Genomic DNA, 27723 nt, shown 5'->3' with positions numbered 1-27723 from the left:
CTGAGCTGGTGTTTCCCAGGACAGGCACATCTGGCAGCAGCAGCACCTCAGCCCAAATGCAGCCTCCATTAGTACTTCTCTAGTATGTGGGGGCAGTGAGGATGACAAGAGCACTGAGAAATCTTATTCTTCCTGGTAATTTTCATCTCAGGAGATGACAGCAGCAAGACACAACTACCCCCTTAACTCCTTCCCTATGCTGATAACAATTGTGCCTTTGGGAAGGAAGAGCACAAAATTCATAGATGGTCTTGTTTCCCAAGGCTCTTTTTGTTCACCTGCTTCTCCCTGCCCTGCAGAAATCTGTACCAGGATGCTGCTGAAGGACTAGAAGGAGGTAGAATTTGCCACAAACAAACAAACAAACAAACGTACAAATGTTACTCACATTTTTTAAAAAAGTCTCTACAGTATTTCTGTGATGGTACAAATTCTCATGCAAAAATACATTCAGGCTTGCACAGAAGACTTAGCAGTGTTGTTCCTCTCTGAGATCCCATCCCAATGGATTTCTGCACAGTAACAAAATAGGGTGAAGGAGGCATTGTTTTTCTTGTTTGATTTTTATTTCTTTTGCTCAACAGTTTTCTTTAACATCTCTTGCTATTCACTTTTCCCTACTGAGCTCAAGCAGTTCAAATTGTTCAGCCTTGCTCCCAGAAAATCCTTTTCACTCCATTTGCTTGCTCAGGTCCTTAGTAAGTTCAATAACTGCAGCACTAAATCTGGGCCCTTGTTAAACTGACTGCAGAGCCACCAAGGAATTTCAGAATCACAGAATATTCTGAGTTGGAAGGGACAAGGATCATTGAGTCTGAAGTGAATGGCCCATACAGGGATCCAACACATGACCTTGGCATTATTAGCACATTCTCTAACCAACTGAGCTGATCCCTGGTATTTCACAGGATTCTCTCTTGTTCGGGTGACATACTGAGACTTAACTCACCACTGGTCTGTGGTTCTAGAGATCTAGTTGATGTGAGCAGTTACCTTGAACCTCCTCACTCTTACTTTGTGGGACTCTCCAGTTGAAGCAGGAGTAGGAATCACATTTTATCTTGATGAGATACCAGTGATATAGATGAGAATGTTCTCCCTTGAGGGTGAGGACACTTCTTAAGAATACCCCAAAATACACATTGGACACCACCTCTGGGGATGAGGTGCAATTTTATTACAAGAAATACTTTCTGCCTGAAGGTCCTCAGAGATGACTGCTTCAGCAGGAGCTGTCCAAGATACAGGAACATGTACATGAACTAGCCTGCCTATTGCTAAAGGTGCCTGGGCTCCTATCCCCCAATCAGCCTGAACTGAATGGACACATTGGTAGAGAATTCAAAGGCCTTTTCAGTACGATCAGCTGACATTAGGGCCAAAGACTGCTCTTCTTCCTGTTTGCTTCCAAACTTGTCTTTTCTTATTTAGTATGTTTTACAGCTTTCACCTTTAATCCCTGTTGGTCACTGATATAGGCAGTATTCATCAGAGAGCAAAAAAAGGAACAAAAAAGCTTCACTTCTTAAGTTACAAAAATTAGATTATAAATCTTCCTGTATTTATTCTATTATCACAATTGAGTTGTTACATACTAATGTGGATGTCTCATATGGGGCTGGAAAAAAGAAAAACAGAAAATATTTTTAGATATAATGAGGGAAGCTGATGATTTTGCAATGGTGGTGAGCCTCTTCCTTTGTCTTAGTGACACAGCTTTATCCTGAGCTGAAAAGCTTTCTCTTCACTTCCAAGTAGGGTATTTTAAAAAAAGTTAATTAAGGACTAGAAATGCAAATACTACACGTATTGCCTTGTATAATGCATGCTGAAAGCAGAAATAACCTTCCTGACTGGAAGTAATCTTCATGACTTACTCAGCTAACATACTAAGAAATAATTCTTTGTATTTTAAACTAGTAGAACACTTCCAGTGTTTTGGCACAAATGAAATGTCAGCAGTTCAAATTACACAGATGACAAGGATGTCCCTTTGCCTAAAAGGACAGAGAGCTTTCATTTTGTATAAAACCAAAATAGAGCAGGTACTTACAAGTACCCAAGCACATCGTACATCACACCATCCACTAATGCTTTGGACACTTCCCTCTTCTGTAACTGTGAACCAAGAACAATTATTTCAATAAATAAATCAACAAACACATAAATAAAGATGCTAGAAGATGCTCCTTGTACTGTGCAGAAGACAAATCCTTGAGTAGTTCTTCTGAGAGAAACCAAAGCAGCCTGCTCCTGCCTGTGGGAAGACCTAGCCATCAAAACCTTTGTTGTTTTTTTTTTAATATACAAACTGAAACCCAGGAACAGGCATAACTCAAAGGGGGAGATGGTTTAATGTTAGGTTTTGTTCTTTGCAGACCTCTCAAGTCCAAACTAGTGCCTCACTTGCTTGGCATCCATGGGCTTTTCCTTCCAAAGCTTTCACCTCCTGCACAGCTGTGGGCACCCAGTGACAGTGACACACGTTTTCAGTATCTGCACTTCTGTCAAACTCTCAAGGCCAAGGCAACAAAGATTTAAATGTGGGGAACAATTCTAGGAAGCTTTCAGCTGTCACATCAGGAAGGAAAACAGCAGCTTTGTTGCTGCCTTGACATTGTCCCCTGCTCCAAGGCAGGGTGGCAGTCAGAAATGGCTGTCACCAAGTGCCACATGCCACCTCTCCAGGAAATCTATATTTCAGAGAGAGCAAAACTCAAACCATGTTCATGGCTCATTCATACTCACATTGCTAGAATTTGAAAAAGTAGTTGAGTAAGAAATCAAAGTCAAGCTTGATCTTCTAATTTTCTTTCTCTATTTGCTTTTTGTGAACATCTGCAGAAATTGCTCTGCTCAGAAGTGTTTCCAGGACTGGCACTGCCACTGGTTTGCCTGGGTAAAACCATGCTTCATGAGAGGAGCAGCAGAGTCTGGGCATTCATGTCACAACTATGACAAACAAGAGGGCTACTCTATGGCTCCTTAGCAGTAGCCACCTCTCACATCCTCCTGCCAGCAACACAGGAAATGGCTGATGGTATACTTGAAGGATATTTCTAAGAATTCTGTTATCTTCAGAGATTTTCTTCTTTCATTTCATACACCAAGGAACACAAAACAAAATCAACCACAAATAAAGGGGGCGGGTGGTGGTGGGAAGCACACTGGAGATAGAAAAAGAAGTCATCAAACAATCAGTAAATCAGGAGAAGTGCTGCAATACCTCACCAGTATCTGGGACAAAATACATCTGCATCATTCCCTACTCCAATTACGCACTTGCAAATATGTCATGCATGACTGCTGCTATCAGCAATCAGCAGCTTTATTCCAGTTCTTGGGTGAGGAAATAATTTTCCAGATATATATGTATTTGAAAACACCAACACACCAATTTCCTGAAAATAAAGCTCACCAGACTAAAGCCTTTTAAGTACATACCTCTTTTCTGCATCCACCACACGTACAGCAATTGCTGGCTGAAAAGCTTTGAGCCTGGCTATGCTGGAAGTTGTAACAGGTGTTAAAAGCCCAGAAGGCCTCATCAGAAAGGACATATTAAATCTACAACATTTAAACTCTGGTAGTTGTTCAAAGTGGACACAGTCACCCTTTTCTGCCCTGTTTCCCTGTGTCACAGCCTGAGTTTCAAAGCATGTGCCCCATCACATGCTGGTCCCAATTGCTGTGGCTTGTGCACTGAGGCTCTTGGGTTTCAAATTTAAAAGCTGCCAGAGAAAAGTTTTATTTCTCCCTTGAGAAATTGCCACACATAAGTGAGCCTCTGGGGACAGAAGGCCACATTCACAAACCCATGGTTTAGTTCTAACCCTAAACAAAGGGTAGCTGAAATGCCAATGCTTCCAAAACATCATTAGCCTCTGGCATTATAATCCAGAGACTCATTTCACCTATGATGGCCAAACATCCTCTTACATCTCAGTAACTTTAATTCCCACTCCCCTTACTCTGCAACACACTCAGTCTTGCACATACTGTGTATTATATAATACACAACATGAGTGCAATGAACTAAGAGTGGATGTTTCAAAAAATGGAAATTAAAATAATTAACTGCCGTTCCTAACAGTAACAGACAAAATGGGAAAGTGAAACAGATAAAATCCTCCTATATAATAAAAATGATCAGCAAAAATGGGTATGGGATGAGTTCCTATCACTACTCATGCCTTTTTCTCTTCCACCTCACATACCACCTCCTTGTGGGACTACAAGGTTTATAGACCACCTCTCCTGTTTTCCCCACCTATTTATATAGTCTCTCATGGCAGAGAATTCCAGACACTGAGAAAAAAACAATTCTGCACTGTAGAGTCCCACTGTGAGTAATTTAAAGGTAATTAATATTGTACACAGTGAAATTATTTCACAACCACAACCTTTTGTTCAATATAAACCAACCACTGTAATAAATGCTTAGTTCCCTAATTACAAAAAGCTGCATTATTCTCATTGACTGAACACAGCCACTGATAAAAAAGATGACTCACAAAATAAATTTATTTTCTGAAGATTGCATGAATTTTTCACTGTTTCTCACACTGAATTATATTTTCTATGTAATTTTCTTACTGCTGCTGTCTAACTTTCTTAGTGTCTTAAGGCCACTACTTCACCTGGGAATTGTTCAAAACTTGATCTGAAAGCAGGGAGATGCAGAACACATGTTGGCACAATCGGAGAAGTTAAGAAAACCCTGCCAGGACTGGAGTGCAGGGCTGTGTGTGAGTAGTGGTGTAGTCTCCACACAGCACTTCTCAGGTCAGGGCTCACAGGGATGCCCTCAACAGCCAGGGGTGCCACTTCCACACCCTCTTAAGGAGGAAAGTGAGGGCAGGTTTCTGAGACACATCTCTACCTGAAAGCTGTGTGCCTGTGTAGAATAGAGCATCATATTTTGTCCTGCACAGCACATCATTCCTTGACATCAACCTTATTCTACTCCAGCTGCTGACAGTTCTGCCAAAGGAAAAAAAAAAAAAAAAGGAAAAAAAGGAAAAAAAAAAAGAATTTGCCCTGAACTTCTAATTATTATAAAATTGCATATCTTTATTTTTTCAGAACTAAGGTATTTTATTGCATTTTGCATCACCATTCAGATTTAGGAATAGAATGCATACATGGAACCATGATGCAGATTGACTGCAGTATCTCTGCAGTTCACAACGTTCAATCTGAACACACTAACCACTCCAAAAACATTATTGCTGATGATGGAATAGCTCCACCTCCTGGAATAAAAGTTATTTTCCTGACAACCTCCTTTATATTTCCAACATGGATCTATATGTAAAAATGTCTATTTCAAAACCCAACCTGGACATTTTTACTGATTGCAGAAGAATCTTGGGTAGAAAATGGAAGGAATTTATAACAATAATGTGGTTTCTGATAAAATTTAAGAAGCATTAATTATTTCCTCTTGGTACTGAAAATGCCTACATATTTTTCAACATGCCATACTAAAGACAGACCTTACTATTTAAGAAATAGCTGTAATCTGATTTTGAAAACATAAATTTAATACTCTTGCTTAAGACAAAACACTCAACACATATACTTAACTTTCAGGTTCACATTAAAGGTTTGAAGTTTTACAAAAGTGTGTTTGTGATTCAACACTGTTATAATCAGGGAGCAATTGAAGCCTCTGCTGAAGTCCCCAAAGTTTGAACTATAGAGAAGGGGCTGCAAGTGATCCTTACTGCTATTTATCAAAACACTTCAAGTTATGTTTAAATGAAATATTTCAAATTTCATTTTAACAGGTAATTAATTAGTAATTATCCCCATATGTAAATTTAACTTATGGTCAAAGCAGGTCTTAAAAAAGTTGGAGAGACCAGAACAAAACAATGACTACAATTCCTGATTTCATCTCTTTGATATATCATGGGCATATTCTATGGCTGCTGTTAGAAAAAAGCAAGTGTTTATGAACTAAGTTCTTAAGTACTCACTCACAAAGGGAAAAGTGTATTGGAGCTCTTGGTGATCTACTCACTGGTGCTGTGTTGTATTTCTTGGTTTCACAGGAAGGGTAATGCCACCAGAAATTAATGAAAAATTAAACATGTACATTTCCATCTCCATTTGAAATAGTGGTATATCTAAAGTTAATACATACTCACAGACACACCGGAATAGCAGAAATTTAAATAAACTTGTGTAACAAAAAGCAACTGAAGCTTTATTTATCTATATAGAAAGATGCATCCTTATGTGCATTCTTTTAAGCTAAGGAAAATGAAGAAGCCATGCAGCCCTCACAAGAAATAAATCCTCAGGTGGTAATATATATACACAGAAAGTTTCTCCTTTAGTTGATGATTCCTCTCAACAGATAATTAATGCCATTTAGGAGAGACATAAGCTTATGAATACTTTATAGTAGAATATTCTACTACATTTTTTCAGTATAACAGCAAAACCATTGCTTGAACCACCACATTGTTTGCAACAGTTAAACAAGAGCAAGTAACAAAACTTGAGCAGTTAAACGTGTAGCTGGGAATCAGACTACTTAAGTAAAGTAAGCACAAGGAAAGGATAAAGAGCAAATGAAAGGATTTTTCTTCAAGAAAAATTACCTTTCGACTTGTTGCAACTTCAGATCTCATATGGCTTTTGAATGGAGGCATTAGTTAAAAGAATCTACCCACCCATAGTCAAGTATTAACTGTATTTAAATACAGCAATGCAAAGACAAACAGAAGTTAAAAATTTAGCATACCATATTACTTCATGTAATATGGCATAGAACCCCTTTCTATAAGGCTACAAAGGACAAATTTACATTAATATGAGGTACTGGCATGTATGATTGGAAAAGTAAAGACAAAAAAAGGATTACATTGCATTGTCATCAGACATCTTTTTTCTTTCCTTTTTCTTTCCTTTTTCTTTTTGCCCCTTTTTTTGAGGAGCTTTTGGTTCTAGTTTTCTTTTTTACAAAATACATGTCTTGATGACCACATGCTCTAAGCTTATATTCATTTATTTTTACATACATATTTTATTTGTAGGGGCAATTGAGAGAGAGTCACAAATAATGAAAGGACACTAAGGTTTTAATAAGGGCAACAAAAAAGTGTTTTCACCAGAATAGATTCACATTACAGTACACCAATATTGACAGCATTCTCTTTTGTCTATTTTTGGTACATAAGATGGAATCTCTCTACATAACCTTATAAGGCTTCAGTAACTAAAAAGTAAAAAAACCTATTAGTTTACAATTCATTTAAAAATTCTGAAAGACACAGCAAGTTCTAAATTTTAGTAGTGCTACCCAAACACAACCATCTGGTTTAAGAAGCCATTAAAAGAGCTTCCTCCAAGGGAGCTTCCAACAGCAGAGTTGTGCAACATGGATGTATCTTACTACAAGGGGGAAAAAAATTACACATGGCACATTCTCATTCATATTTTGCAATGTAAAAAGTTACAAACATACCTAATCAAATAAATAATAAAAAAGAATCTGAAATGTGTTTGTTATGCATCCTAAAACCACTATGCAGAATAATGGAGACTTTCACTCACAAACTATTTACATGGTAATACCCAGTGAGGGTACACACTGCTACAAAACTCATAAAACAAAGGGTAAACTTGAAATGTTTTCCATAGTAAAGGTCTAGCAGCATGACTATATCTAATGCTGTTTGTTGTCTTGACAGTTTTTGGAAGTTTGCTTTAATCTATGTCTTCGTCCAGTTCGTAATTGTCTTTATCATAAATATCTTTGACTAGAAGAACCCGTACGAGCATGTTTTCCAAAGTGCTGCGGTCCAGGGAAGTGGCAGTGTACCAGATGGGGCTCTCGGCCGACACGGAGCACTCGGGCTGCAGGTAGAACATGTCAGTCCTCTGGTTCAGATTCTGTGGGCTACAAGGAGCAAAACACAGCCTGAGAAAACAGCCTCACTGGACAAGACAGTGTATTAGCAGTTGCAAAATCTTGCACCAACAAAACTCTAACTGTTCCTAGGCAAGTCACCAAAAAAAACCCCAAACCAACCAAACCCAAAATAATGTGGAGAAATGTGGTTTTGTTGATAGAAGGAGCCATGCCAGGTCTGGCCCAAACCCAGCCAGTCCCACGTCCTCAGAGTCCCAGATGCCTGGGACTCAGCAAGCATGCAAGAGACCACAGACTCTCCAAAAACCTGCACATCCAGGAAAGTACTTTCCATGATTTCCAAAGAGGCCCAATACTGATCATATTAGTGGGTAATTACATCAATACAAAATATTGATTACATCAATAATTGCTCACACAAATCATTGGCTGATGTGGCTGCCTCTGAATGTAGAGCCCTTGAAAAGTCAAGGATGGTAGTAGCTCTGAGATGCACAGAAATGTAAGCAGCTAAAATCCCTCCTCCTCCTATTTTATTTTAAAGGTTGCTTGTTATAAATGTTAATCCCTTAATTCCTTCCCTGTTATATTATGGAATTAGATGCAGCTCAGAAACATCCTCTAATATACTCCTTTCAAATTTTAACAGTTCATCCATTTAGGCAAGTCTCAGAAGAGAATTTTCAGTTCTGGATGAACAAGTTATCATTCAAACTCCCTCCTTCACAAATACTGCAGACATCAGGAGCCAACTCTATTTCATGTTTCTTCAGTAAAAATAAGGATTTTTACCAGTTCACCTTCCCAGATAGGTTGATAAGATTTCAGGTGTTGCTCACCTGCTTGGGGTGATTGTTGGATTGTTTTGCTCTCATGTAAATCAGATTAAGAGTCAGATAAGAAGTAAAATATGGTTGTTTAAAATAGTCCAATAATTTAAATATTTTATCATCCTCCCTACTTTCTTGAAACAACAATATTTTTATAGGAACAAGCAACGACAGAATCACGAAATCTATCAGGCTGGAAAAGATTTCTGGGATCAAGTACAACCTCTGACCCAACACCCCCATGTCAACCAGACCATGGCACTGAGTGCCACATCCAGTCTTTCCTTAAACACCTCCAGGGATGGTGACTCCACCATCTCAGTGGGCAGTCCATTCCAGGAGGTCTAATCACCCTCCCTAATGTCCAACCTAACCTCCCCATGTGCAGTTTGATACTATAAAGAAACAATAATACAGTGTTTCATAGCTCTGAATGAAAGCATCCTGAAATTTCAGCTACAGCTGTCCACTGCTTGCCACATGTATTTCAAACTGCTGGCATTGCCTAAAATTTTGCAGTAGTTCTTACAGTATTAAGTATGCCATTAAAATTATTTCAACAAAATTAGAAGCAGAACCAGGAAAAACAGTCTGCTGCTTCAGTTAACAATGGTGACCAACATCTGCAAGAGAACATGGCTTGAAACCACATCATCACTGATGTTCCAAATGGGTTTAAGAGCATTCTTTTCCCCAAAATTGAGATGTTCTTCCTAAAGAATAAAAAACTATGTTGTGGTCTCTCCCCCAGTGACTGTAAAACTCAGTCCGAAAATCCAACTTTGACTTCTTAATTACAAATCCTCTCCAAATCACCAAAGTAGAGAAAGTGAAGGCAAAATCCCCCTGCAACAACCAGGATCAACTGAGTTTATGAAAAACAGGTGATTGCATTAACAGACAACAAGCTACTCTTTACTTGTTTCTTTCTGTAAAATCACATGCTCATACTTCTGCTGAAGTTCTGTCTGAGCTCTTCCATGCCATTTCTCAGCACACGTTGAGTCTCATATTTAATTTATTGGGTTGTATATACAAGGTGATTTTACTTCTTTGGTATCACTTGCCCACATTTCCCTTGGAGTTACACAAAATCTACATTAAAATCAGTCCCTTGAATGGCTGTTACAATTAAGGAGAAGTACTTTCCAAGAAATCTTGTTTTCAAGCTTCCAAAACACTAAGCTCGCAAATTAATTTTTTAAGAGTTGCCTAGGCTTTTATTTTTAATGTAATAATTTCTGCTTCTTTCCTTCCTGCACAATTAATTGTGGAGATTGGAAGGAAACAAGTGATTGCTAAATCCTGGGTTACTGCCAGTAGTAGTTTTCCTACAACAAAATATTTTAAACATGCTTCAATGCTGGGTACCTCAAAAGGATCTGCACTTCAGATGCCTGATAACTTCTAATGAAGCAACTCTGCTGTCTTCATCCACTTTCATTTAGGTATTTTGCAGAAGATTTCAATCCATTTCCTTTGCTTGAGCACATTTCATGTTGCACCAAAACAGCTCCCATTTGGACCTGGCTTACTCCAGACCCTGTTTGTAATACCCTGTATCACACTTACCTTTTAGACAGATAGCACTCAAACATTTTCACAGGGCATCTAGCTGGATCAGATGTGTTTTCAATTTGTTCAAATACTGGCACATCATCTTCGTGTTTCCTTTTTCCAGTAGTGATTTTATCTTTAAGAAGAAAATCAACCACATCTAAGCTAGAACTTGAAGTTATTTTACGTTTTTCAGTAAAATTTCCCATAAGCATCCCACCAAGTACCACAAGGCAGACACCACAACCATGCAAATCTGCAAACTGGAAATGCCACCCACAGGCACAGCAAAGTCACAGTGCTTCACACAGAGACGAGTGGGATCAAATTAACTCAGAGACCCTGCAGTCCCCCATGGACCACCCACTCTAATTAAAGCTGTAGGAGCTGAGAGCTGCTAGGCTTTGTAGGGAAAGGCAGAGAGAGCTCTGTCTCCTGGCCAAGTGCCCAGATGTCCCTCATCAGTGCCATGTGGATGCTGCTGCAATAATAATTTTGAACTGCCACAGTACCTTCATTATCAGCTCTGCAGAGGGAAGACACTTGATATCGAAGACAAGCTTTGCTTTCCATTGTTAGAGGATTTTTCTTCCACTGTCTAAAAACAGTGCCAAAAGAAAGTCTTAAGTGCTGCTCCACTGTTTTCAGGCCAAAATATTTAGTGTTAAAGTAGAACAGAGTATTCAAAAGAGCAACAGGTGAATGCGATCCTAGCTGTTTAATCCTCCAAAGGTAATCTTCTTCAACTCGAGAGAATATTGATCCTTGGTAAAAAAGAATAGTAAAGAAAATACAGTGGATTAGCCTATGAACGGTCAAGGTGGAAAAAAAAAATCAAGTTTTTTGTGAAATGTAACAAAATGATCATGACACAAGCAGGTGATAAATTTAGTTATATGTCCACACTCCCCAAACCCACCCATTAGAGACACTCACTGAGATAAGTCAATGGCAAATATCACACAGGCAATTTTAGACAGAACACATTTCTGTTTAGTTACAACAGCACTGCTGACATGCAGCTCTCTCATGTTATTTCAGAGAAATTAATGTTCAATGGAGTCACCTTAATTCTGTCATAAAAGGCGTATTTTTGAGTTCATTTTATTCTGCTCAGATTAAGGCCTCCAAACATTGTACCACCTTCTTTCTTATTGCTAATGTATATCTCAATTGGAAATGTTCAGGACCAGCACTGGTCTGCTGGGAAATATTTGATTTTTCCATGTACTGATGATTGTTCTGAGCAGAAGACTCCCAGCAAAGAGTCCTCCTAATCCAGGTGAGAAATTCTAAAATACATCACCTGTTAGCCCTACCTACATATAGTGCAATGCCTGCCTACCTGCTTCCATCTGGGAAAAAAAGGGGCAAAAAAAAAAGTTTGGCTCAGACAAAAACTACAGGTCAAAGAGCTTTTTTTAACTTTCTCTCCTAAAGATGGATAGTTAATTTTAACAGTCAGTGGCAAAACAACTCTTGTAACATGAATTACCCAGAAACAAGACAAATCAAAATAAGTTCAGTCTGAAATTAAATCTTAGAAGACATCTCTGTAATTCTTCATCAACTACTATTACAATGTACAACATATATACATATATATATATATACACACATATATATACACACACATATGCATACATATATATGCATGCTTAAGAATACATAGCTATTAAGAGATGAAAGACATACATGACCAAAAAGAAAATTACCATCTGGAAGTATGCTTGGCTGCCAACTTCGAAGGATTTTATTTAATTCCTGTTCAAATGTCTGGTAGATTGGATCAATAAATATGTTGTCTTTTCGATTACTTCTATATAAATACTACAGAAAAGAGAGAGAGACAGTATTTACAACTCCAGATTAGAACAACTCCTGTGCAAGCATTGTACTGAAAAACAGGATCTAAAAATAAAGCTATGCCACTTTTCCAATATCTAACAGGTAACAATTACTTTCAATATAATTTTATGTTGAAAATTTCTAACTGGATATGAATCAGTTTAATTACAACTAACATTCTTCTCTAACATTTCCTGTGTGCAACATTGTGTTAGTGAATGGGGAGTCATTAAAAAAAGCCAAACCACAAACAACTAATTTATCTTTTTCTTCCACCCAGGCCTTCAAAAAAAAAACCCCAAAACCAACCAATACTTAGTAAGAGTCTGCCCTTTTAAATGTGAACTCCAGACAGAGAAAAAACCATCTTCAATACAAAAGTGGGGAAAAAAAACCCCACCCATATATTTGTGATAATAACATACACCAGTGCAAGAAGGATGATAGGATGGTGCAAGGTGCTGGCCTATTCTGTAATCTAATTATCTTATTCCACTTGACCTTACAGACAGAAATTCTTCTGAACCTTTACCAAAAATTAATGGCTGAGGATTACTATTTGACATCATCCTCTCTGGAGACATTTCTAAGAAACGGAGGACTGGCTTCTTAAATTTTTTACTTTGGGGTTATCTTTGCAAGAATATGCCTGTTAGTGAATACAATAAAACTGACAGACAAAAACCACATTTGCTTCTGGAAATGGCACCTATTTCTCTATGCATGCTTGAATTCACATTAAACACAACACTTATTTATAATAGGTGATCACAGTTCAGTACATGCTGGCTTCTTTATCTTTGCACTTAATTTTATAATGAGGGAAAATGAATGAATACACTTCGTACAGGTTTTCAACATTTTCATTTAGATAATTACAAATTATAAGTTTACCTAATTCCTCAAAGCACAATATCCCCCCACATGTGCTTGTTCCTACATACACCAGTTTTGATTTTATAAAGCAATTTTAAGGCAGATAATATAGCTCACTATAAGCTTCATGGTGTTTGCTTCTCCATTCCCTGGCACATTTTTCCACCATGTGTTTTTCTCTGGTTCTCATTAAATGCTCACACTGAATGCTGGCAGTGGAAATTAAGACTGAAAACTGATTCAAAACCAATCTGCACACAAGGCTGTGAGAACTCAACTAAAAATACTCTTTTCTCCTGTTTCAGAGTAAGTGTTGACTAAACTCTGGCATTCCCAGTAGAAGTCTGAAGCTCCCTGGATCACCAGCACTGCAGAGCCTATATAGAAGGATGACATTGTGTGGCAGGGCAGACTCCAACCTACCACCCAAACCTGCAAATCTCCATTCCCAAACCACAATACCATGATCTGCTGCTCTACAAACCCTCCAGGGGCAGGATGAGCACAAGCCATTCCCACCTGAGGTGAGCTCTACTGTAACAGCAGCACATGGGAAGGAACTGGATGTGCCCCTGGAACCCACAGCAGAGGAGAACAGCCTGAATTGCTGCCCAAAGTGATTTTGTTGGTCTGACCTTCAGACAAACGTCTGCCTAACTCTACTAGCCTGCTCTAACAACCCCATTACCAGACATACAACAAACAAGAAAAAAACCAAATCCCAATAATCCCAATTAGGGACAAAGAATGAAGGCCATGTTACAACAAAGGAGCACGGCAGGTTAACACCTTCCTCTAGGTGAATCCTCTCCACTAGATGTCTGCCTAACCATGCAGCAGTTTTTATTTCTAAGACTGATATTCTTCAGGATCACTACTTCAGAGTTATCAAAACCATTATTGAACCATTTCTGTCTGAAAGGAGAACAATTTCAGCTGCAAATGAACCTGAACCGAGAAACTGCACCATCTGAGTAAGGGACAGGCTTCCTGCAACAGATTTTACAGTGCTTTCTTTTGGAAAAAAGTTATTTTACAAAATTAAAACTAAACAAAACAAAACAAACCAGAAAACCAACTTAGGACTTGAAGAATCCTGGGCTCAAACCACATTCTATCCATGAGTGTGTATTTAGCCACAATGAGTGCAGAAATGCTCGTGGAAGGGGAATGTACTTTTTTACTAGCCTCCCACATTTTCTTCCTTTGAAGAGAAACTTACTCTAAGATAGCAAAATATTAATGATCTTTGCCCCAACTGTATCCTCAAATGGCACCTTTTAATCTCCTCTAATGCCCTTACAAGTTCAAAGCCAATACATTTAATGCAGCAGCAGACAATTTATTCTGTTTCAGAGTTGGGGTTGTCAGATGGAAAGGACTAAGCAAATTCTAGAAGGGAATGGAGTTCTATTGTACATTTTGAACACTGCATTTAGTGTACCACTAGCCTGCTTAAACATGTTTCTTCAGAAGGGTGGTACACCCCCAAGTATTTGCCATTAGCACACAGATGATGGCTGCAGCCCTACACAGTTCATGTTTCTGTCCCTCACTTGTTATCTGCCTTTGTGAAATGCAAACTCATCAGAACACAGCTCATCTTCCTACCAGTCTGGCCAACAAATCAGGGCTGCTCACATTGCAAGAATTAAATACTGGACACCAAGTATAAGCAGTAAAATTGCAGTAAAATGACCACATGTTGCTCCATTAATCTTCCTTCATTGTGTATGTGTATTAGGCCTCATGATAATTGTGGTTGCCACACAAACTGTGGTTCTGAAGAGCTGAAAAAAAGATGTTTTATACATAACTAGCTTTCACAACTGATAAAATAGACAATTGCCAAAGGTATAAAGAGAAAGCTTAAAAAAAATGGAGTTCCATTTTATAAACACATATTTCCCTCTGTGTACTGTTTATTTGCTTAACATGAGTATTTTTAATTCAACAGAAAGGTACAGAGAGACAGTGTATCATGCAAGTGCAGAAGCAGAAAGCTACCTGAATTTGAAACACGCCTTGTAGCAATATTGACTAAAAAACTAGTGACTAAAATCAGTGTTTGCTTCTCTCAAGTTTCAACAATGAGCATACTTGCAATACAGGAAAATTAATATTTTACTATTTATTTTTAAAATATTTCAGTTTAAAAATTAGTCATCTGCCTCAAGTATGGAACAGTTTAAGTGGAACTGAAAACCCTGTGAGCAGCTTGCTTTCCACATCATACATATATTTTATTGCCTTTTAACTTGAATAAAATTTTCTATGCTCTCAGCTCTGAACACTGCTTATTTTACCTATGTTTTGCCTTATGTAGCAAAAATTAATACAACTCTCCCTGCTTAAAAGATAAGCTGTGGAACAGCTTCTCTAAGTATCTAGAGATAGATACTGCCTTCACATACATTACATCTAATCTGACTCTTTCCTATCTTATTGTCAATATAGCAGTTTCCTGCATTCTATCCTGCCTACCCACAGTTGCAATACTCAATTAGACCTTCCAAAAAAGACATTTGATTTAGGTTGTTTCCTCAATATGCTAAAGAACTGAATTAGTAAAACTCTTAGAGACCATGCCTTGTTTCATTCTGTTTTTACATTGGACATCTTTAGCAAACAAAATGAAGCATAGCATTTGAAAAGTAGTTTTTGACTGGGTTAATTACTTGCTTCAATACAGCAAGAAGCTTAAAATTATTACATTATACAAATTTGTGTTTGAGTTTTCAGGATAGGTCTGCAAACTCATTTCCTACACAGACAGCTTTCTACAATGTGATTACCCAGCAGCCTGATCACAACCATGTTTTAAGGGTAGCTCCTAGCCAGTAAATCCATGTTATCTCCACTCTTCTACTGAAATGGGTTACAGTCAAATCAGCTCCATTGCCCATCTCTATAGCCTCTACTAACCTCCTGAATTCCAAGACACAGATAATAGATGCTGTCAGGTGCATAGTTCTCTCCATTAGGCCTTCGAATTTCATTGACAAAATGTGTCAACCCATAGTTTAACTCAGCTGAAGTATGTGATAATAGATCTTCCTTTAATTTCACAGACTTTACTGTAAAATAGAGAAGAAATGCTACATTATACAACAGAATTGTCACACAGTGAGGGTGGGATGGGGTATTTTTGGACTGGAAACTGAGAAACTTGCTTGATGACCTCTCCATTAACCAATGAATGAGACTAAAATGTACTAAGCAGTTAAAATGCTAGGTCTGTATTAAAACAATCAAGGCTCCCACAGTAAAGTCTAGTTAACCAAATTCAGTAACACCTGCTAACAAAGGTACTGACATGCACAGCTCAGGATGACACACAGGCAGCCCAAGAAGCTGAAATGAAGCCAGTAGTGTAGAGGGGCACCTCCAGGGGAAACAGCAGTGTCCAAAGATCCAAGAGCACTACACAAGGGTGCTGAAGAACAGCAGGAGTAGCAGCAATTCCCCTCACAATACAAATGTGTAGAGAGAGGAGAGCTGCAGGGACAGCAGCACAACTCCAGGGGATCAAAGGCCACCTTGCACCAGAGCTCCACAGTCAGGTCATGCCAGCCTCAAAGGAAGATCTCCTTACAGGACAAAGAGTAGGAGGATGCCTCTCTCCCTTGCCATTTAGAAGCCCAGAAATGGTGTGAACTCTAAAGTGAGTTAGCATATGAGGAAAAATAGGATGCAAACAAAAAATCAAAATGGCCACAGAAATCAGAATAGCCAAGAAAGTACTGTCCTAGGTTTATTGAGAAATGTGAGACCCAGCATTTTGAACCAAATAGGAAAAACTAGAAAAAAAGAGTTTGGCAATTCTTTGGTAAAATAATCTCAGTCATGCTGGGAACATTAAGAACATGAGAAAAATTCTATCAAAAATTCCATCTGAGAATCACCCAAGTACAGCAATTTTCCCTACCAGGTCAGAATTTGGATGGCAGATTTTTGGAGCTACTTACTTGATTTGAGCTCCTCTAACTCTGGCAGCTGTTGGTCTAAACAGCGCGACTTTACCCAGTGCTTCCAGGCATTCACCCCGTAGGCGTACTTGAACGGAAAGCTGCACTCGGAGTTCTCAGAGCTGTCATCGTGCGACTGGTACTCGGACACTGCTTTCCTCTTCACACCCTGCCAGGGCATGGCAACACAGAGGTTAACAGAGGTTCACCCTGCTGGTGGGACACAGCATGTGGCACAGCCAGCTGCGGGCCAAAATGCAGGCTGAACCTCAGTGCGCTCCCAGAATTTCATCCGGTCAATGCACAGGGAACATTTCCACCAATGGAAAAACCAGCACTTAAATCTTTCCAGATTAAAGCACGCCCAGCATGGGTATGTGCATAATAGTGAAAGTTTAGACTCCAGATTTGATACTGGAAAGACTAATTTATCATTAGAAAACTTTAGTAGAATTTGGCTGGATTTTTAAAAGCTGCAATATCTACTGCAGTTACCAGAACAAAACCATTTCAGCTTTCTGCTAGGCATAGGAAAGTATTTTTTGGTAGTGTCCTTTGAAATAAAAGACTTGGGTAATTTGTATCCAATGTCTAAACTAAAATTGACTAAAAATAAAATCTGAGAAAATTACAAACAAATATATATTTTTTAAACTCCCTATGAAGGAAATGTTATGGCTCCCATTATAAACCATGGTAATGCCAAAGTTTTTCCATCTTCTTGTCAAGTTTAGACAAGACACCTTTGTTCAAAGTAGAAGGTAAAATAGCATTGCTAAGAATACAGTAGTTATACACACAGTGGCACATTACATGAACAGTTCTGCCACTGTGAAGCAAAAACAGAATTTACAAATCACACATCCATTATCAAATCCAACAGTTATCTGTAACTAAAATAAGTTTATTACTTGGAGTGTATCAATTTATATCATAAAGATTGGATATTAGATATGAGTAGACAGTAACATGCTGTAAATCAGTATGAAAACTAAAAACAAAACTCAGGTATTTCTTCCTACAAAATTTTTGTGCTTTTCTTGGTATTTTTAATAGCATGAAAAAATTACCTTCTTTTTGGACCGAGGCCTTGGCTGTTCCTCATATTCTTCGCCAAAAACAGGAGGTAATAAAAATTCATTTTCTGTATCAAGCTCCTCAGTTGCTGAAAATACATTACCAGAAACTTATTTCTAAATGTTTTTTAAATGACATTGCCTTGAAAAAAAAAAAAAAACAAACTATATTGGTGTGCCTTAACATAAGGTGTCCACAAAGGCACACAAATAAGCACAATCCAACACTGGATTTTGCTAAGAGGGAACAAACCTATTTTTATATTCAAGCTAAGACAAAGCTGTCAAATTGTAAGACAAAGCTGTCAATTAGTTTATTTCTAAGTAAGTTTCAGAGGACACAATGCTCAACATTTCAAGTATTATCTTAAGTTGCTACAGCAGAATTTCTTACTATAGATGCTAACACAATGTTTTCTGCCCAGGATGTCTTTGCTATCAAAAATTTTTAGGTATGGTGAGAATGAGCAGCTATGACTGGAAAAAATACAAAATAACTTAGTACATGCAGTTTTGTTCATGTATTTAGATTATTTATATTCATGTTTTGTTATATCTTGTAGCACACTATACTTGGTTAAAAACATTAAGAATCAGAAAGCAAACTCCTTCAGAGAAACTGAGTTTAGTCTATATTTATACAAGTGGTGGAGGGCTCGCTCATGATGAGTATTACAGTTAAGTTTGGTAAACAGATGTATAGCACTACATCAAAATATTGTTTATATAACATTTCAGAGGTACAATTGAGGACTCTATTTCAGGTGACATTGAGGAATGACACAACATATGAATGGATTGAATGTTGCAGGCCCCACCTTTATTTACTTTACTGAAGAACATTCGTCCCTCATTTAGCCATCAAAGAATGTTTTCAGTCAAAACTGAATACTCTTCTGATAATCTGATTTCACCACCTTATTTCTCACAGCAGCTTTCCAGTTGGTGCAGATGAAATAGCACTTACATGCACATATTTCAGAATTCTGCCCCAGACTCAAAAGCAGTCCTGATACCACAAAGAATCTTATCTCAGAAGCACTTCAGTGTAATGAATGCTTCTTACAGACTGCTGCTACTTACTATTCTAACTTACTTATTTCTTTTCTTCTATGGTTTTTCTTTCTCATGTACTTGGCCTCACTTAAAAAAAGGGTTAAAAACCAAGTATGCATCTGACTAGTAAATTTCCCAAGACTAAGATCAGACTAACCCCCAGGCTTTCTCTTCAAACTAGAGCAAACTGGGCACCTACTGCAGATATCTACAACACAGCACAATGGGAGCCTGTCAGTTCCTACAGGTGAGGTATGAGAGTCATGTGTCCAAGAGGAGCTATGGAAGAGGGACAGTACCACCAGAAGCTCCTTGGATCTTGGGTTGGCTGGGGTATGGTGTAAGGAAACAGACACTGTTCCCTGCATTCTGTAGAGTGATAGAAATTGTACTACATAGCATCAAGAACTTCTTCCAAGGAGTCAAAGTAGTGATTTTTTTCCTGCTAATTCAAGTAACACTACCATTTCAAATGCAGATACAGACATTACCAAGATATTAAAAGATAATACAAGTGGTGTGCAGCATGCCAACTTCCAATTTTCTAACAAACTTGAGTGGGAAGTTGACTCTTTAGGAATTTCTTCTCTAAACCATGAAAATACCTGCTATTGAAGAATGCATTCATTATGTTTTCCAAGACACATGCCATCTGAGTCCTTGAGCCTTCAAAATAACTTTCCTATATCCATGTTCAAAACCATGATGCAGCCAAGTTCTTTGTTAACTTTCCCTTTTCTTTGAATTGTTTCAAATACTGTATTTAGAAAGATGGAAGAACTAATTCAGAAGTCCCCCATCATACAAAGGCATGGCAAAGCATTTACATAACAGTCAGTCAACAGATCCTGCAATCAAATAAAGCTCCTCTGAAAGGATGATTAAACAAGGTACAATGGCTGCCCACAGTGTCACAATATTTATTAAAATCACAGAAGAATTACCTCTTGGAAAGTCTATTTCAATATCAAGATCTGGCTCATATGGAATATCAGGCAAGCTTGTCCGTGACTCTGAGTTTAGATTTGAGTCAACTATTACACCTGTTTAAAACAAAAGGAAAAAAATCTCATTATTTTAAGCAACACATGGATTAGCCAAACGGTGCAGATCCACAGTTTTAGAAGCTGAGTTGTTCTAAAATCGACTGTCCTGCTCATTACCATCCTACATTTTCTTGTTTTTGAGATCTCATTTACTTCTCCAACCCTTCAAATGTAGCAGATACTTACTAGTCCATTGCTCTTCTCCATGAAGGTGAGTCAGCAAAGGACACGTATAGAAAATCAAATACCAGTGAACCTGGATCATTTAAACCAATCCCAGAACTCAAACAATCTTGACAAACCTATCTATTTTCCTATCTGATCCTGTTGCAGCAGACAGGCTTTCAAGTCTGCTTTTTGAGGATCTCTTTCTCAAATAAGGCATTCAGGCAGGGAGAAACAAAGCTTGAACTCTCTCCAGCTTCTGGCAAACAATGATTACTCCAAATTCAGTCCTCTGCAAGCGAGCAAGCTCTGATCCCATATGTGTGCTCATTTAGCTAGCTGTACTTCACAAAAGGGAGCAATGACAACCTTGCAGAGCTACCAGAAATGTGCAGTTTTAGTAGAAGAATGGCAATAGATTGGAATACAGTAATTATTAAACTGTTCTTGACTCACATGGTTTACTTATTTTCCAAGTCTCTTCCCCACCAGGCGTGAGGGGAGTGAGCAAGTGGCCAGTGGTACTTAGTTGCCATCTGACCTTAAAGTACAATACAACTTAATATAAGACCTCAGTAATAGAAGATCTCAATGACAGTACTGTTGTGCTAAAACTTTCCCTAAAATAAAAATAAATAAAAAACCAAATCAAATCCTTCTTGTCATACACATCCCCCAGCACTCCAAACAGTCAAAAACTCATCAGGAAACTCACTGGCCACATCAGAAGCTTCAGCTTTTCCAACATGTTCAGGTACCACCCCTGACAAGTTCAGCAGCTCAGCTTCCAAAGGATCTGAGGGTACTTTTCCCCTCAGCTCTTCTATTGCTGCAAGGATTTTCTCAGTGCTATCCAGAGCAGTGGGTAAAAAAACTGGAACTGGCACCTGTGAAGACAGGGAGGCAGAAATAAGAAAAAATGCAATAGTGAAGCAACCAACAACAAAAAAAATTCTATCCTCTTCTGAAAGACAGAGTTGATACAGATTAGAAATAAATCACTCTAGTGTGACCTTACAGAAAATGCTGACAGGTTAGAAACCCAATATGAAGAAGCTATGGACAGAAGGGAAAGCTGGAAAGGATATAGAGGGGAAAAAAAGACAAAATTGTTCTTGTCAAAGAAAGAACAGAAGGGTCTTTGGAACTTCAAACCTGTCTGATTATAACCTCAGACTAACAGCTTGGACAAATTAGCATCTTGTTTTAGTGGCTTGCTTTTTCCTGCTACTTTTCCCACTGACATCCTTTCACAACACAACCTTTTCAGCATCCTTATTACAAATACAAATCTTGCTGTTAAAGCATATTCAGCATACTCAGCAAAAGCAGAAGTATCACTCATAACTGTTCCTAAAAAGCTCAGTGGCACAAGATTTTCACACTGGAAGAAGGCAGACAGGTCCTAAAGAATAATCAGGGAATCAAGTGCCACTGTCAGATTTTAATGCTTTTTCAATAAATAGTGCTGCAATCCTTTAGATGGACCACAAGGAGGACAACTAGCAACACAAGGTGGTCCCACACATGCATGTGAATGGATGCCAACGTTAAAATGAAGCTAAAGTCTCACTTACAGGAACAGGAATCATGGTAGGAACAGGAACATTTTGACTATACATGTTCATAGGCACCGGAACGTAGACTGGTACAGGAATAGGCACTGGGACATACTCTTTTTTCCACTCATCTTCTATTAAAAGAAAAAGGAAAAAGCAAATACTGCCAGGTATTTAAATATATTTCACACCTGGCATTTAGTGAAAAAAAAAATAAATCAGAATATTTGCAGTATGTTAAAGTACAGTAATATTTAAGAAAAAGCAGCAATGAGGAAATGAGTTCTAGCAGAGTTCAGGAGTTACCTGTCTGACAAGATTTTGTCAGCATATGAGGTTTACAGTACGTGGCTTTCGTCATTGTCAAAGGCTTGCAAAGAACTGCCTTATTCTTCATTTCTCTGTTAGGTGTTGGAGAAGGTGGTGGAGCTGAACCCTGCAGACAAGCAAATAAGAAAAGGTGCTGCAGCACCACACTGATTCCAACACAAAGTCCTTGACTTAATGTATCAGGTGATACTTTTCATAAAAGAGATACTGAAGAGGAAGCTCATAGAAGCACAACACAACAGCACCAACTACTATTCTATAATTGTAAGCTATTCTACATTCCTAGTATTGAGCTGCCACTGTCAGGATCGTAACAGGAGAGAGAACACTTCTGGCTCATTTTCCTTTTTTTCATTTATTTATTTTTAATTGAAGGCACTCTACAGATTTCTTTATGCACTCATTTAAGTGAAAGCACCACTTAAGCAATTTTGTAACATAAAATAATAATTTTAGCTGTAAAAAGATATATTATGAGCAGCATTAACAAATTTTAGGCTCAAGACCTAACCTTCTTGAATTATGCCATACTTCAAAGATCACTTTATACTTTTTTTTTAAAAAAAGGTACTGCTGAATAAAAATGCTCTAAACTTTTTTATTACTCTAAAGTATGAACTTCGAGCTCCCCCTTCTGGCTCTACAACAGTGACAACAAATACCTGGGAACATCCCACAATGTTCAAACTCATCCTTACAGTCAAGAGGTAAAAAACCTTCTTGCTCCAGACTACGTTTTTGTACCCAAGAACCTCTTTTAGAATCTGATTTGAAAAACAAACTCTCAGTTCTATTTTGTCATATGTAGAAGACTAGCCTCATATGTCCTTTTAGACATGGAAGGAAAGCCCAGTCCCAAGAACAGCTGTATTAGGTGTACACTCCCTAATATATATTAAAAAATACTGTATCACACATAGTTTTCACACAACCTTTAAAAATTTATGGACTGAATTAACATAATGAAACATAAAATATTAAACTTTTGAACATGACAGCTTATCTTGTCTGATGTCTCTAGTTACCTAAACAATTTTCTGTATTTTCCATAAATATATTTATATTGTCATCAAAAACTTCCACCTAAATCTAAGTCATCTTTAATGCCTATTTGCATTTAAAAGGCAAGTCTCTCAGACCTTCCATGTGACAAACAGACCAAAACAAAACTAAGTTTCAAACAAAATACACTAAGCTAACTGAAAACAATACCAACAGTAGTATTTTTGACAAGCTGAGAAAAAGTGAAAGTCAGAATGAAGGCTGCTGCTCCACTGATGATCCCCAGCCTTCCAGACAGAAATCCTGCAAAGGGCTATGCTTGCCTACTCTGCAGCAAAGTCAATCAGACCTTGAGCACTAGAGAATTCTACTCTTGGGAAGGACAAAATTTAAGAACTGAAGATTTATTTTCAGCTTTTTAAAGCTGAGCTACCACCTTAATATTCCAACAGTGAAATTCTCTTCCCTTTTCTAAACTCAATAAATACACCTATTCAGTCTAAACATGTGAATAAGACACACAGTTTGTTAACTTTCAAGCAACATTTATATGCACTATAGATGTAAAACACGATTGATAATTTAGTTTCCCAGAAGACACTGAAAAGAAAGTATGACTATCTGAAAATTTTATTTCACCTAGAGATGTGAAAGAGAGAGACTAAAAAGCTTCATAAATTTAGCATAGGGTCATTCAAAGAAACTAATTTTTGGTTTTTAACAGCATCCCTCTAATTTACAAGGAACTTGCAGTTTAAGTACATCTAATTATGTTTTGTATATGTGTATATATACATATATATATCTAAAGAGAGAGAGAGAGAGATGGAGTTAGAGACACAGAGTGTGTTAAATATATGTACTTACTGTTATTTTTGTCCGGGGGGTTTGACAGCCCTGATCTAAAAGTACAAGGAAACATTTTTAGAATTTTTTTTTTCCCTTTTTTCAAAATCAAAGCAAATTTCAGTAAGCCACTCAAGAAAACACTTGTCATCAATATAACATTAAATCAAGAGAACTCATTAGTACCACAGTGCAGTGAGAACTGCACACAAGGCTTTTCCTTCATGGACATCTCCCTACTGATCTCCTTCCATACTCTAGTATTAAGCCTTAAACAAAAGCAAATGTCAAATCAATGCTCTAGCCAGTTGTGAATATAGCCTCTTTCAGAAAAGTAAAGACCAAAATGTTCAGGTAAGCAAATGGCTATATAAAAAAGATGAGTTGCCATAATTGCGTTAACTTAAAAGCTGGTTTATTTGAACTTTGCCTGACTTGCCATTTAAACCACAAATCAATTCAGTGCCCATTAGCAAATTTACACCTACTGCCAACAGAAAAGGAAAAAAAAAAAAACAACCAATGTATTCCTGTTATTTAGATACTTTCATTGTATACTCATTTCCATTTCAGTTATTTTCTTTAATTCCATTTAATGTTTTTCCTTTTTTTTTTTGTTCCTAGCGCATCAGTTCTCTCTGACCAAAAGGCATTTTGAGAAGATTTTCCACAGAACAAGTAATGACAAACTGGAGCACAACGAAAGAGGAAAACATCTTCTGTTCCCATGATGATACAGCACTAAAATTACACTTAACCCAGAACAGCTCAATGCTGCCCGTGATGGTAACACAGACCAGGATAATCTCTATGGCAGTTTATCACGACAAATAAATAATTCATGCAGCTTTCAATTTTACATTGAAAGGAAGCATGTGGCTTGGCACTTGCCAGGCCTGAAGCAGCACATACCATAGTGCAGGTTCTCAGGTCCTTTCTGGGTGGCCAGGTTGGGCTCGTTCTGTTGGCAGTAGAAGCGGAGCAGGCAGTGCTGATCGCAGAAATGCTTCATCTCGCCGCGCCACTGCACCTTCTCTTTGAGGACTCCTTGAGACTTACAACAGTCACACCGTACAGCCTTAAGGCAAAGGAAGATTTTCACATTTTTAAACAGGCCTTGGGAAAAAGTTATTTCTACATTTTTAAGAGTACTGAGGATTCAGTACCACTATACAATTAAGTCTCGTTCATGTACAGTAGTTAAGCTACCTTCTTTTCCAATTGTTGGCTGGGGGTTAGCACCCAGAATAAATCTGCTTTCTTTTATTAATCTGACACTATGTAAAAAAAAAAAAAAAAAAAAAAAAAAGTCACTTCTAAACAGTCATCAAAAACATAATTTTGTGCATCAATTTTAATTAATTTCATTGAAGCATTCTGCAAAACAAGAGCAGAGAGCATTAGGCTCCTTAATGACTCTGTTGAACTAAGGACAAATACAAAGCATTTTTCTAATTCCAAGATCTGGCAGGCTTTTTTTTTTTGTTTTATAAAAGAATTAAAAGTTTTAAGAAGTCACCAAAATAATCACTTCTCTAGGTATTAAATCAGCATAAATATTTTTTATATTTCCATTATTATAGTTATTTAGCAACAATTTTATATTCCAATTCTTTAGTTCATCCAAGTTTCCCTATGATTTATAAACCACAACTTCTCTCAAGAAAAGAGAGCTCCCCAAAATTTAGTTAGTATGTAACTTGGAAACTCAAACATTTAAGTAATGTATCTTCCGTGAACTTGCATGTTATTTCCATGAGGCATCACTAAGACAAACAATGTTTTTCTCCAAAATAGATTCTACAGCATTTTATCTGCCATGCTATAAATTATTATCTGAACAGATAATTATTATTGTTATTACATTATTATTATTATTATTATATAATTATTAGCCTCAATTTCACATCTTCAAGTAAGCAAAAAATTGTTTGCGCTACAGCTGGCCTGAGTATTGTTTGCAAACTCCATCCTAAAGCAGACCTTAAAAAATTAAAAACTTTAAAATGCTCAGGCATCCAAAGTAAGTCAACCTAATAATATAGCCAGGAGAGGAAGAGGGAAGTTATAATATATGCAACATAAAACATTAATACATAAAACCATACACAACACTGCAGTTAGGCACAAGGCTCTGATGGCTTAAAAAAAACAAAACAAAACAAAACAAAGTCCAACTGTAGTTTTTGTGATTCCAAAAAAGCATGAACAGGCCAAATAGTTCAAATATATTTAAAAATTAATGTTTAGTTTCTTCTCTGTATTTGAACAGTGTGGCACCATTCTTTGCCAGTGTAAGAAATTAGGCTCTCAGTTGTAATTTTCAAGTATTTAAAGATGATACATAGACTTGTTTCTAACAGTATAAATAGCTTTAAATTGGGAGCAATTAAATATGCAGCTTCAAGATCACCTCACACTGAGCACCAGATGGCCCTGGAAGAGCAGGGATTTCTCTTCCCTCTCCTCTGTGCATGTAGCAGCAGCAGTGCTTATGCACCTGTAGGGCACACAAGGTCAGAGACCTCACAGCAGTGCATTATCCCCATCTTCCCTCAATTTTTGTTGTACTTGTCACTGATGCTGATCCACAGTTCCTTTTGTAGATCACCTCAGTAGGACAAAAGTAAGTTGTATTCTTAGAAGGGAGTGGGAAAGAAGATAAAATGTAGAGCACTGCCAAAATAGTGTAGATTTAATCAGTTCAGGAAAGCTGTGAATTCACACCTTTAAGGCAAATGCAACTTCCAAAGCCACCAAAAGACTGAAATACCAGTAGGAAAAACCAGGATAGTATAATTCACTCTAAATTTAAATCTCAAACCCACCTAACACTGATTAAGAATGACAGCTGACTCACGTACAGAAAAGCCCATCTATTCTGACCTGCTGCACGCTGCTTGACTATCAAAGCACCACTTTCTGCTCACTTTTCTCTACTTCAAAGAAAGAAAAAGGGGTCAAATCTTGTCAAATCCAGCAGCTACAGTCTTCCTACAGCAGGGTCTGTTGTGACAAGGAGAAATGGTTTTAAATTGGAAGGTCAACTTAGCTTAGATATAAGAAAGGTCAACTTAGATTAGATAGAAGAAAGAAGTTTTTTAGAATGAGGGTGAAACACTGGAACATGTTGCCCAGAGAGGTTATAGATAGGGAAACTTTTAAGGTCAGGTTGGATGGGACTCCAAGCAACCTCATCTCATTGAAAAAGTCCCTGCTTATTGCAGAGGTGTTGGGACGAGGCAGCCTTTTAAAGATCCCTTCCAACCCAACTATTCTGTGATTCTCTCATTCCTGTAACTGTTCTCTCCCTTCTCCTGGTTTCCTTTTTCATTTAGTCTTTTGAATAAGTGTACCATTGTCTCTCCTGGGCTTCTACTAAATTATTTAGGTTCAAAAAAAAAAAAAGCTGGCTTGCTTTCACATGGAAATTACTATTCCTCAGGAGACCTGAGACTTTTATGGTGATGCTTCACTTCTCATCTCTATATTTACTACACTTAAATTCTACTATTTCCATAATGCTGCTCATAGTCAATGTTATACACCATTCCATGCACTGAATTTTCATGCTGCTTGCCTGCCCACTTCCCTGACCATTAAATTGAAAGTGAAAATTAATTAATGATTTTCATGACATTTTATGGTTTTATGATTTTTTCTTACTTCCTTCCCC

General features: G+C 37.6%; 1 protein-coding gene across 13 annotated transcripts in view; it reads right to left on the bottom strand.

Annotated features, from left to right (window-relative positions):
- Nucleotides 1–5528: 5528 nt before the first annotated feature.
- ZMYM2 (zinc finger MYM-type containing 2) overlaps nucleotides 5529–27723 on the bottom strand; it is an 83625-nt gene continuing 61430 nt past the window's right edge. For 12 of the 13 annotated variants that reach the window (XM_079328148.1, XM_079328147.1, XM_079328141.1 and 9 more), the window contains 13 exons: nucleotides 24960–25125; nucleotides 24069–24103; nucleotides 22176–22305; nucleotides 21888–22003; nucleotides 21026–21197; nucleotides 20044–20142; nucleotides 18038–18132; nucleotides 16968–17136; nucleotides 15925–16076; nucleotides 11991–12105; nucleotides 10788–11039; nucleotides 10291–10411; nucleotides 5529–7915 (listed from right to left, as the gene is read on the bottom strand). In XM_079328148.1, coding sequence (XP_079184274.1) covers nucleotides 7723–7915; nucleotides 10291–10411; nucleotides 10788–11039; nucleotides 11991–12105; nucleotides 15925–16076; nucleotides 16968–17136; nucleotides 18038–18132; nucleotides 20044–20142; nucleotides 21026–21197; nucleotides 21888–22003; nucleotides 22176–22305; nucleotides 24069–24103; nucleotides 24960–25125 — 1815 coding nt within the window. In that variant the 3' untranslated portion in view covers nucleotides 5529–7722. Of the gene's footprint in view, nucleotides 7916–10290; nucleotides 10412–10787; nucleotides 11040–11990; nucleotides 12106–15924; nucleotides 16077–16967; nucleotides 17137–18037; nucleotides 18133–20043; nucleotides 20143–21025; nucleotides 21198–21887; nucleotides 22004–22175; nucleotides 22306–24068; nucleotides 24104–24959; nucleotides 25126–27723 lie in introns of those variants that run through there. The other variant, XR_013776939.1, reaches the window with a different exon arrangement.

This window comes from Erithacus rubecula (assembly GCF_903797595.1).
Source record: "Erithacus rubecula genome assembly, chromosome: 1".
Lineage (NCBI taxonomy): Eukaryota > Metazoa > Chordata > Aves > Passeriformes > Muscicapidae > Erithacus > Erithacus rubecula.
This window is presented reverse-complemented; position numbering and strand designations above follow the sequence as displayed.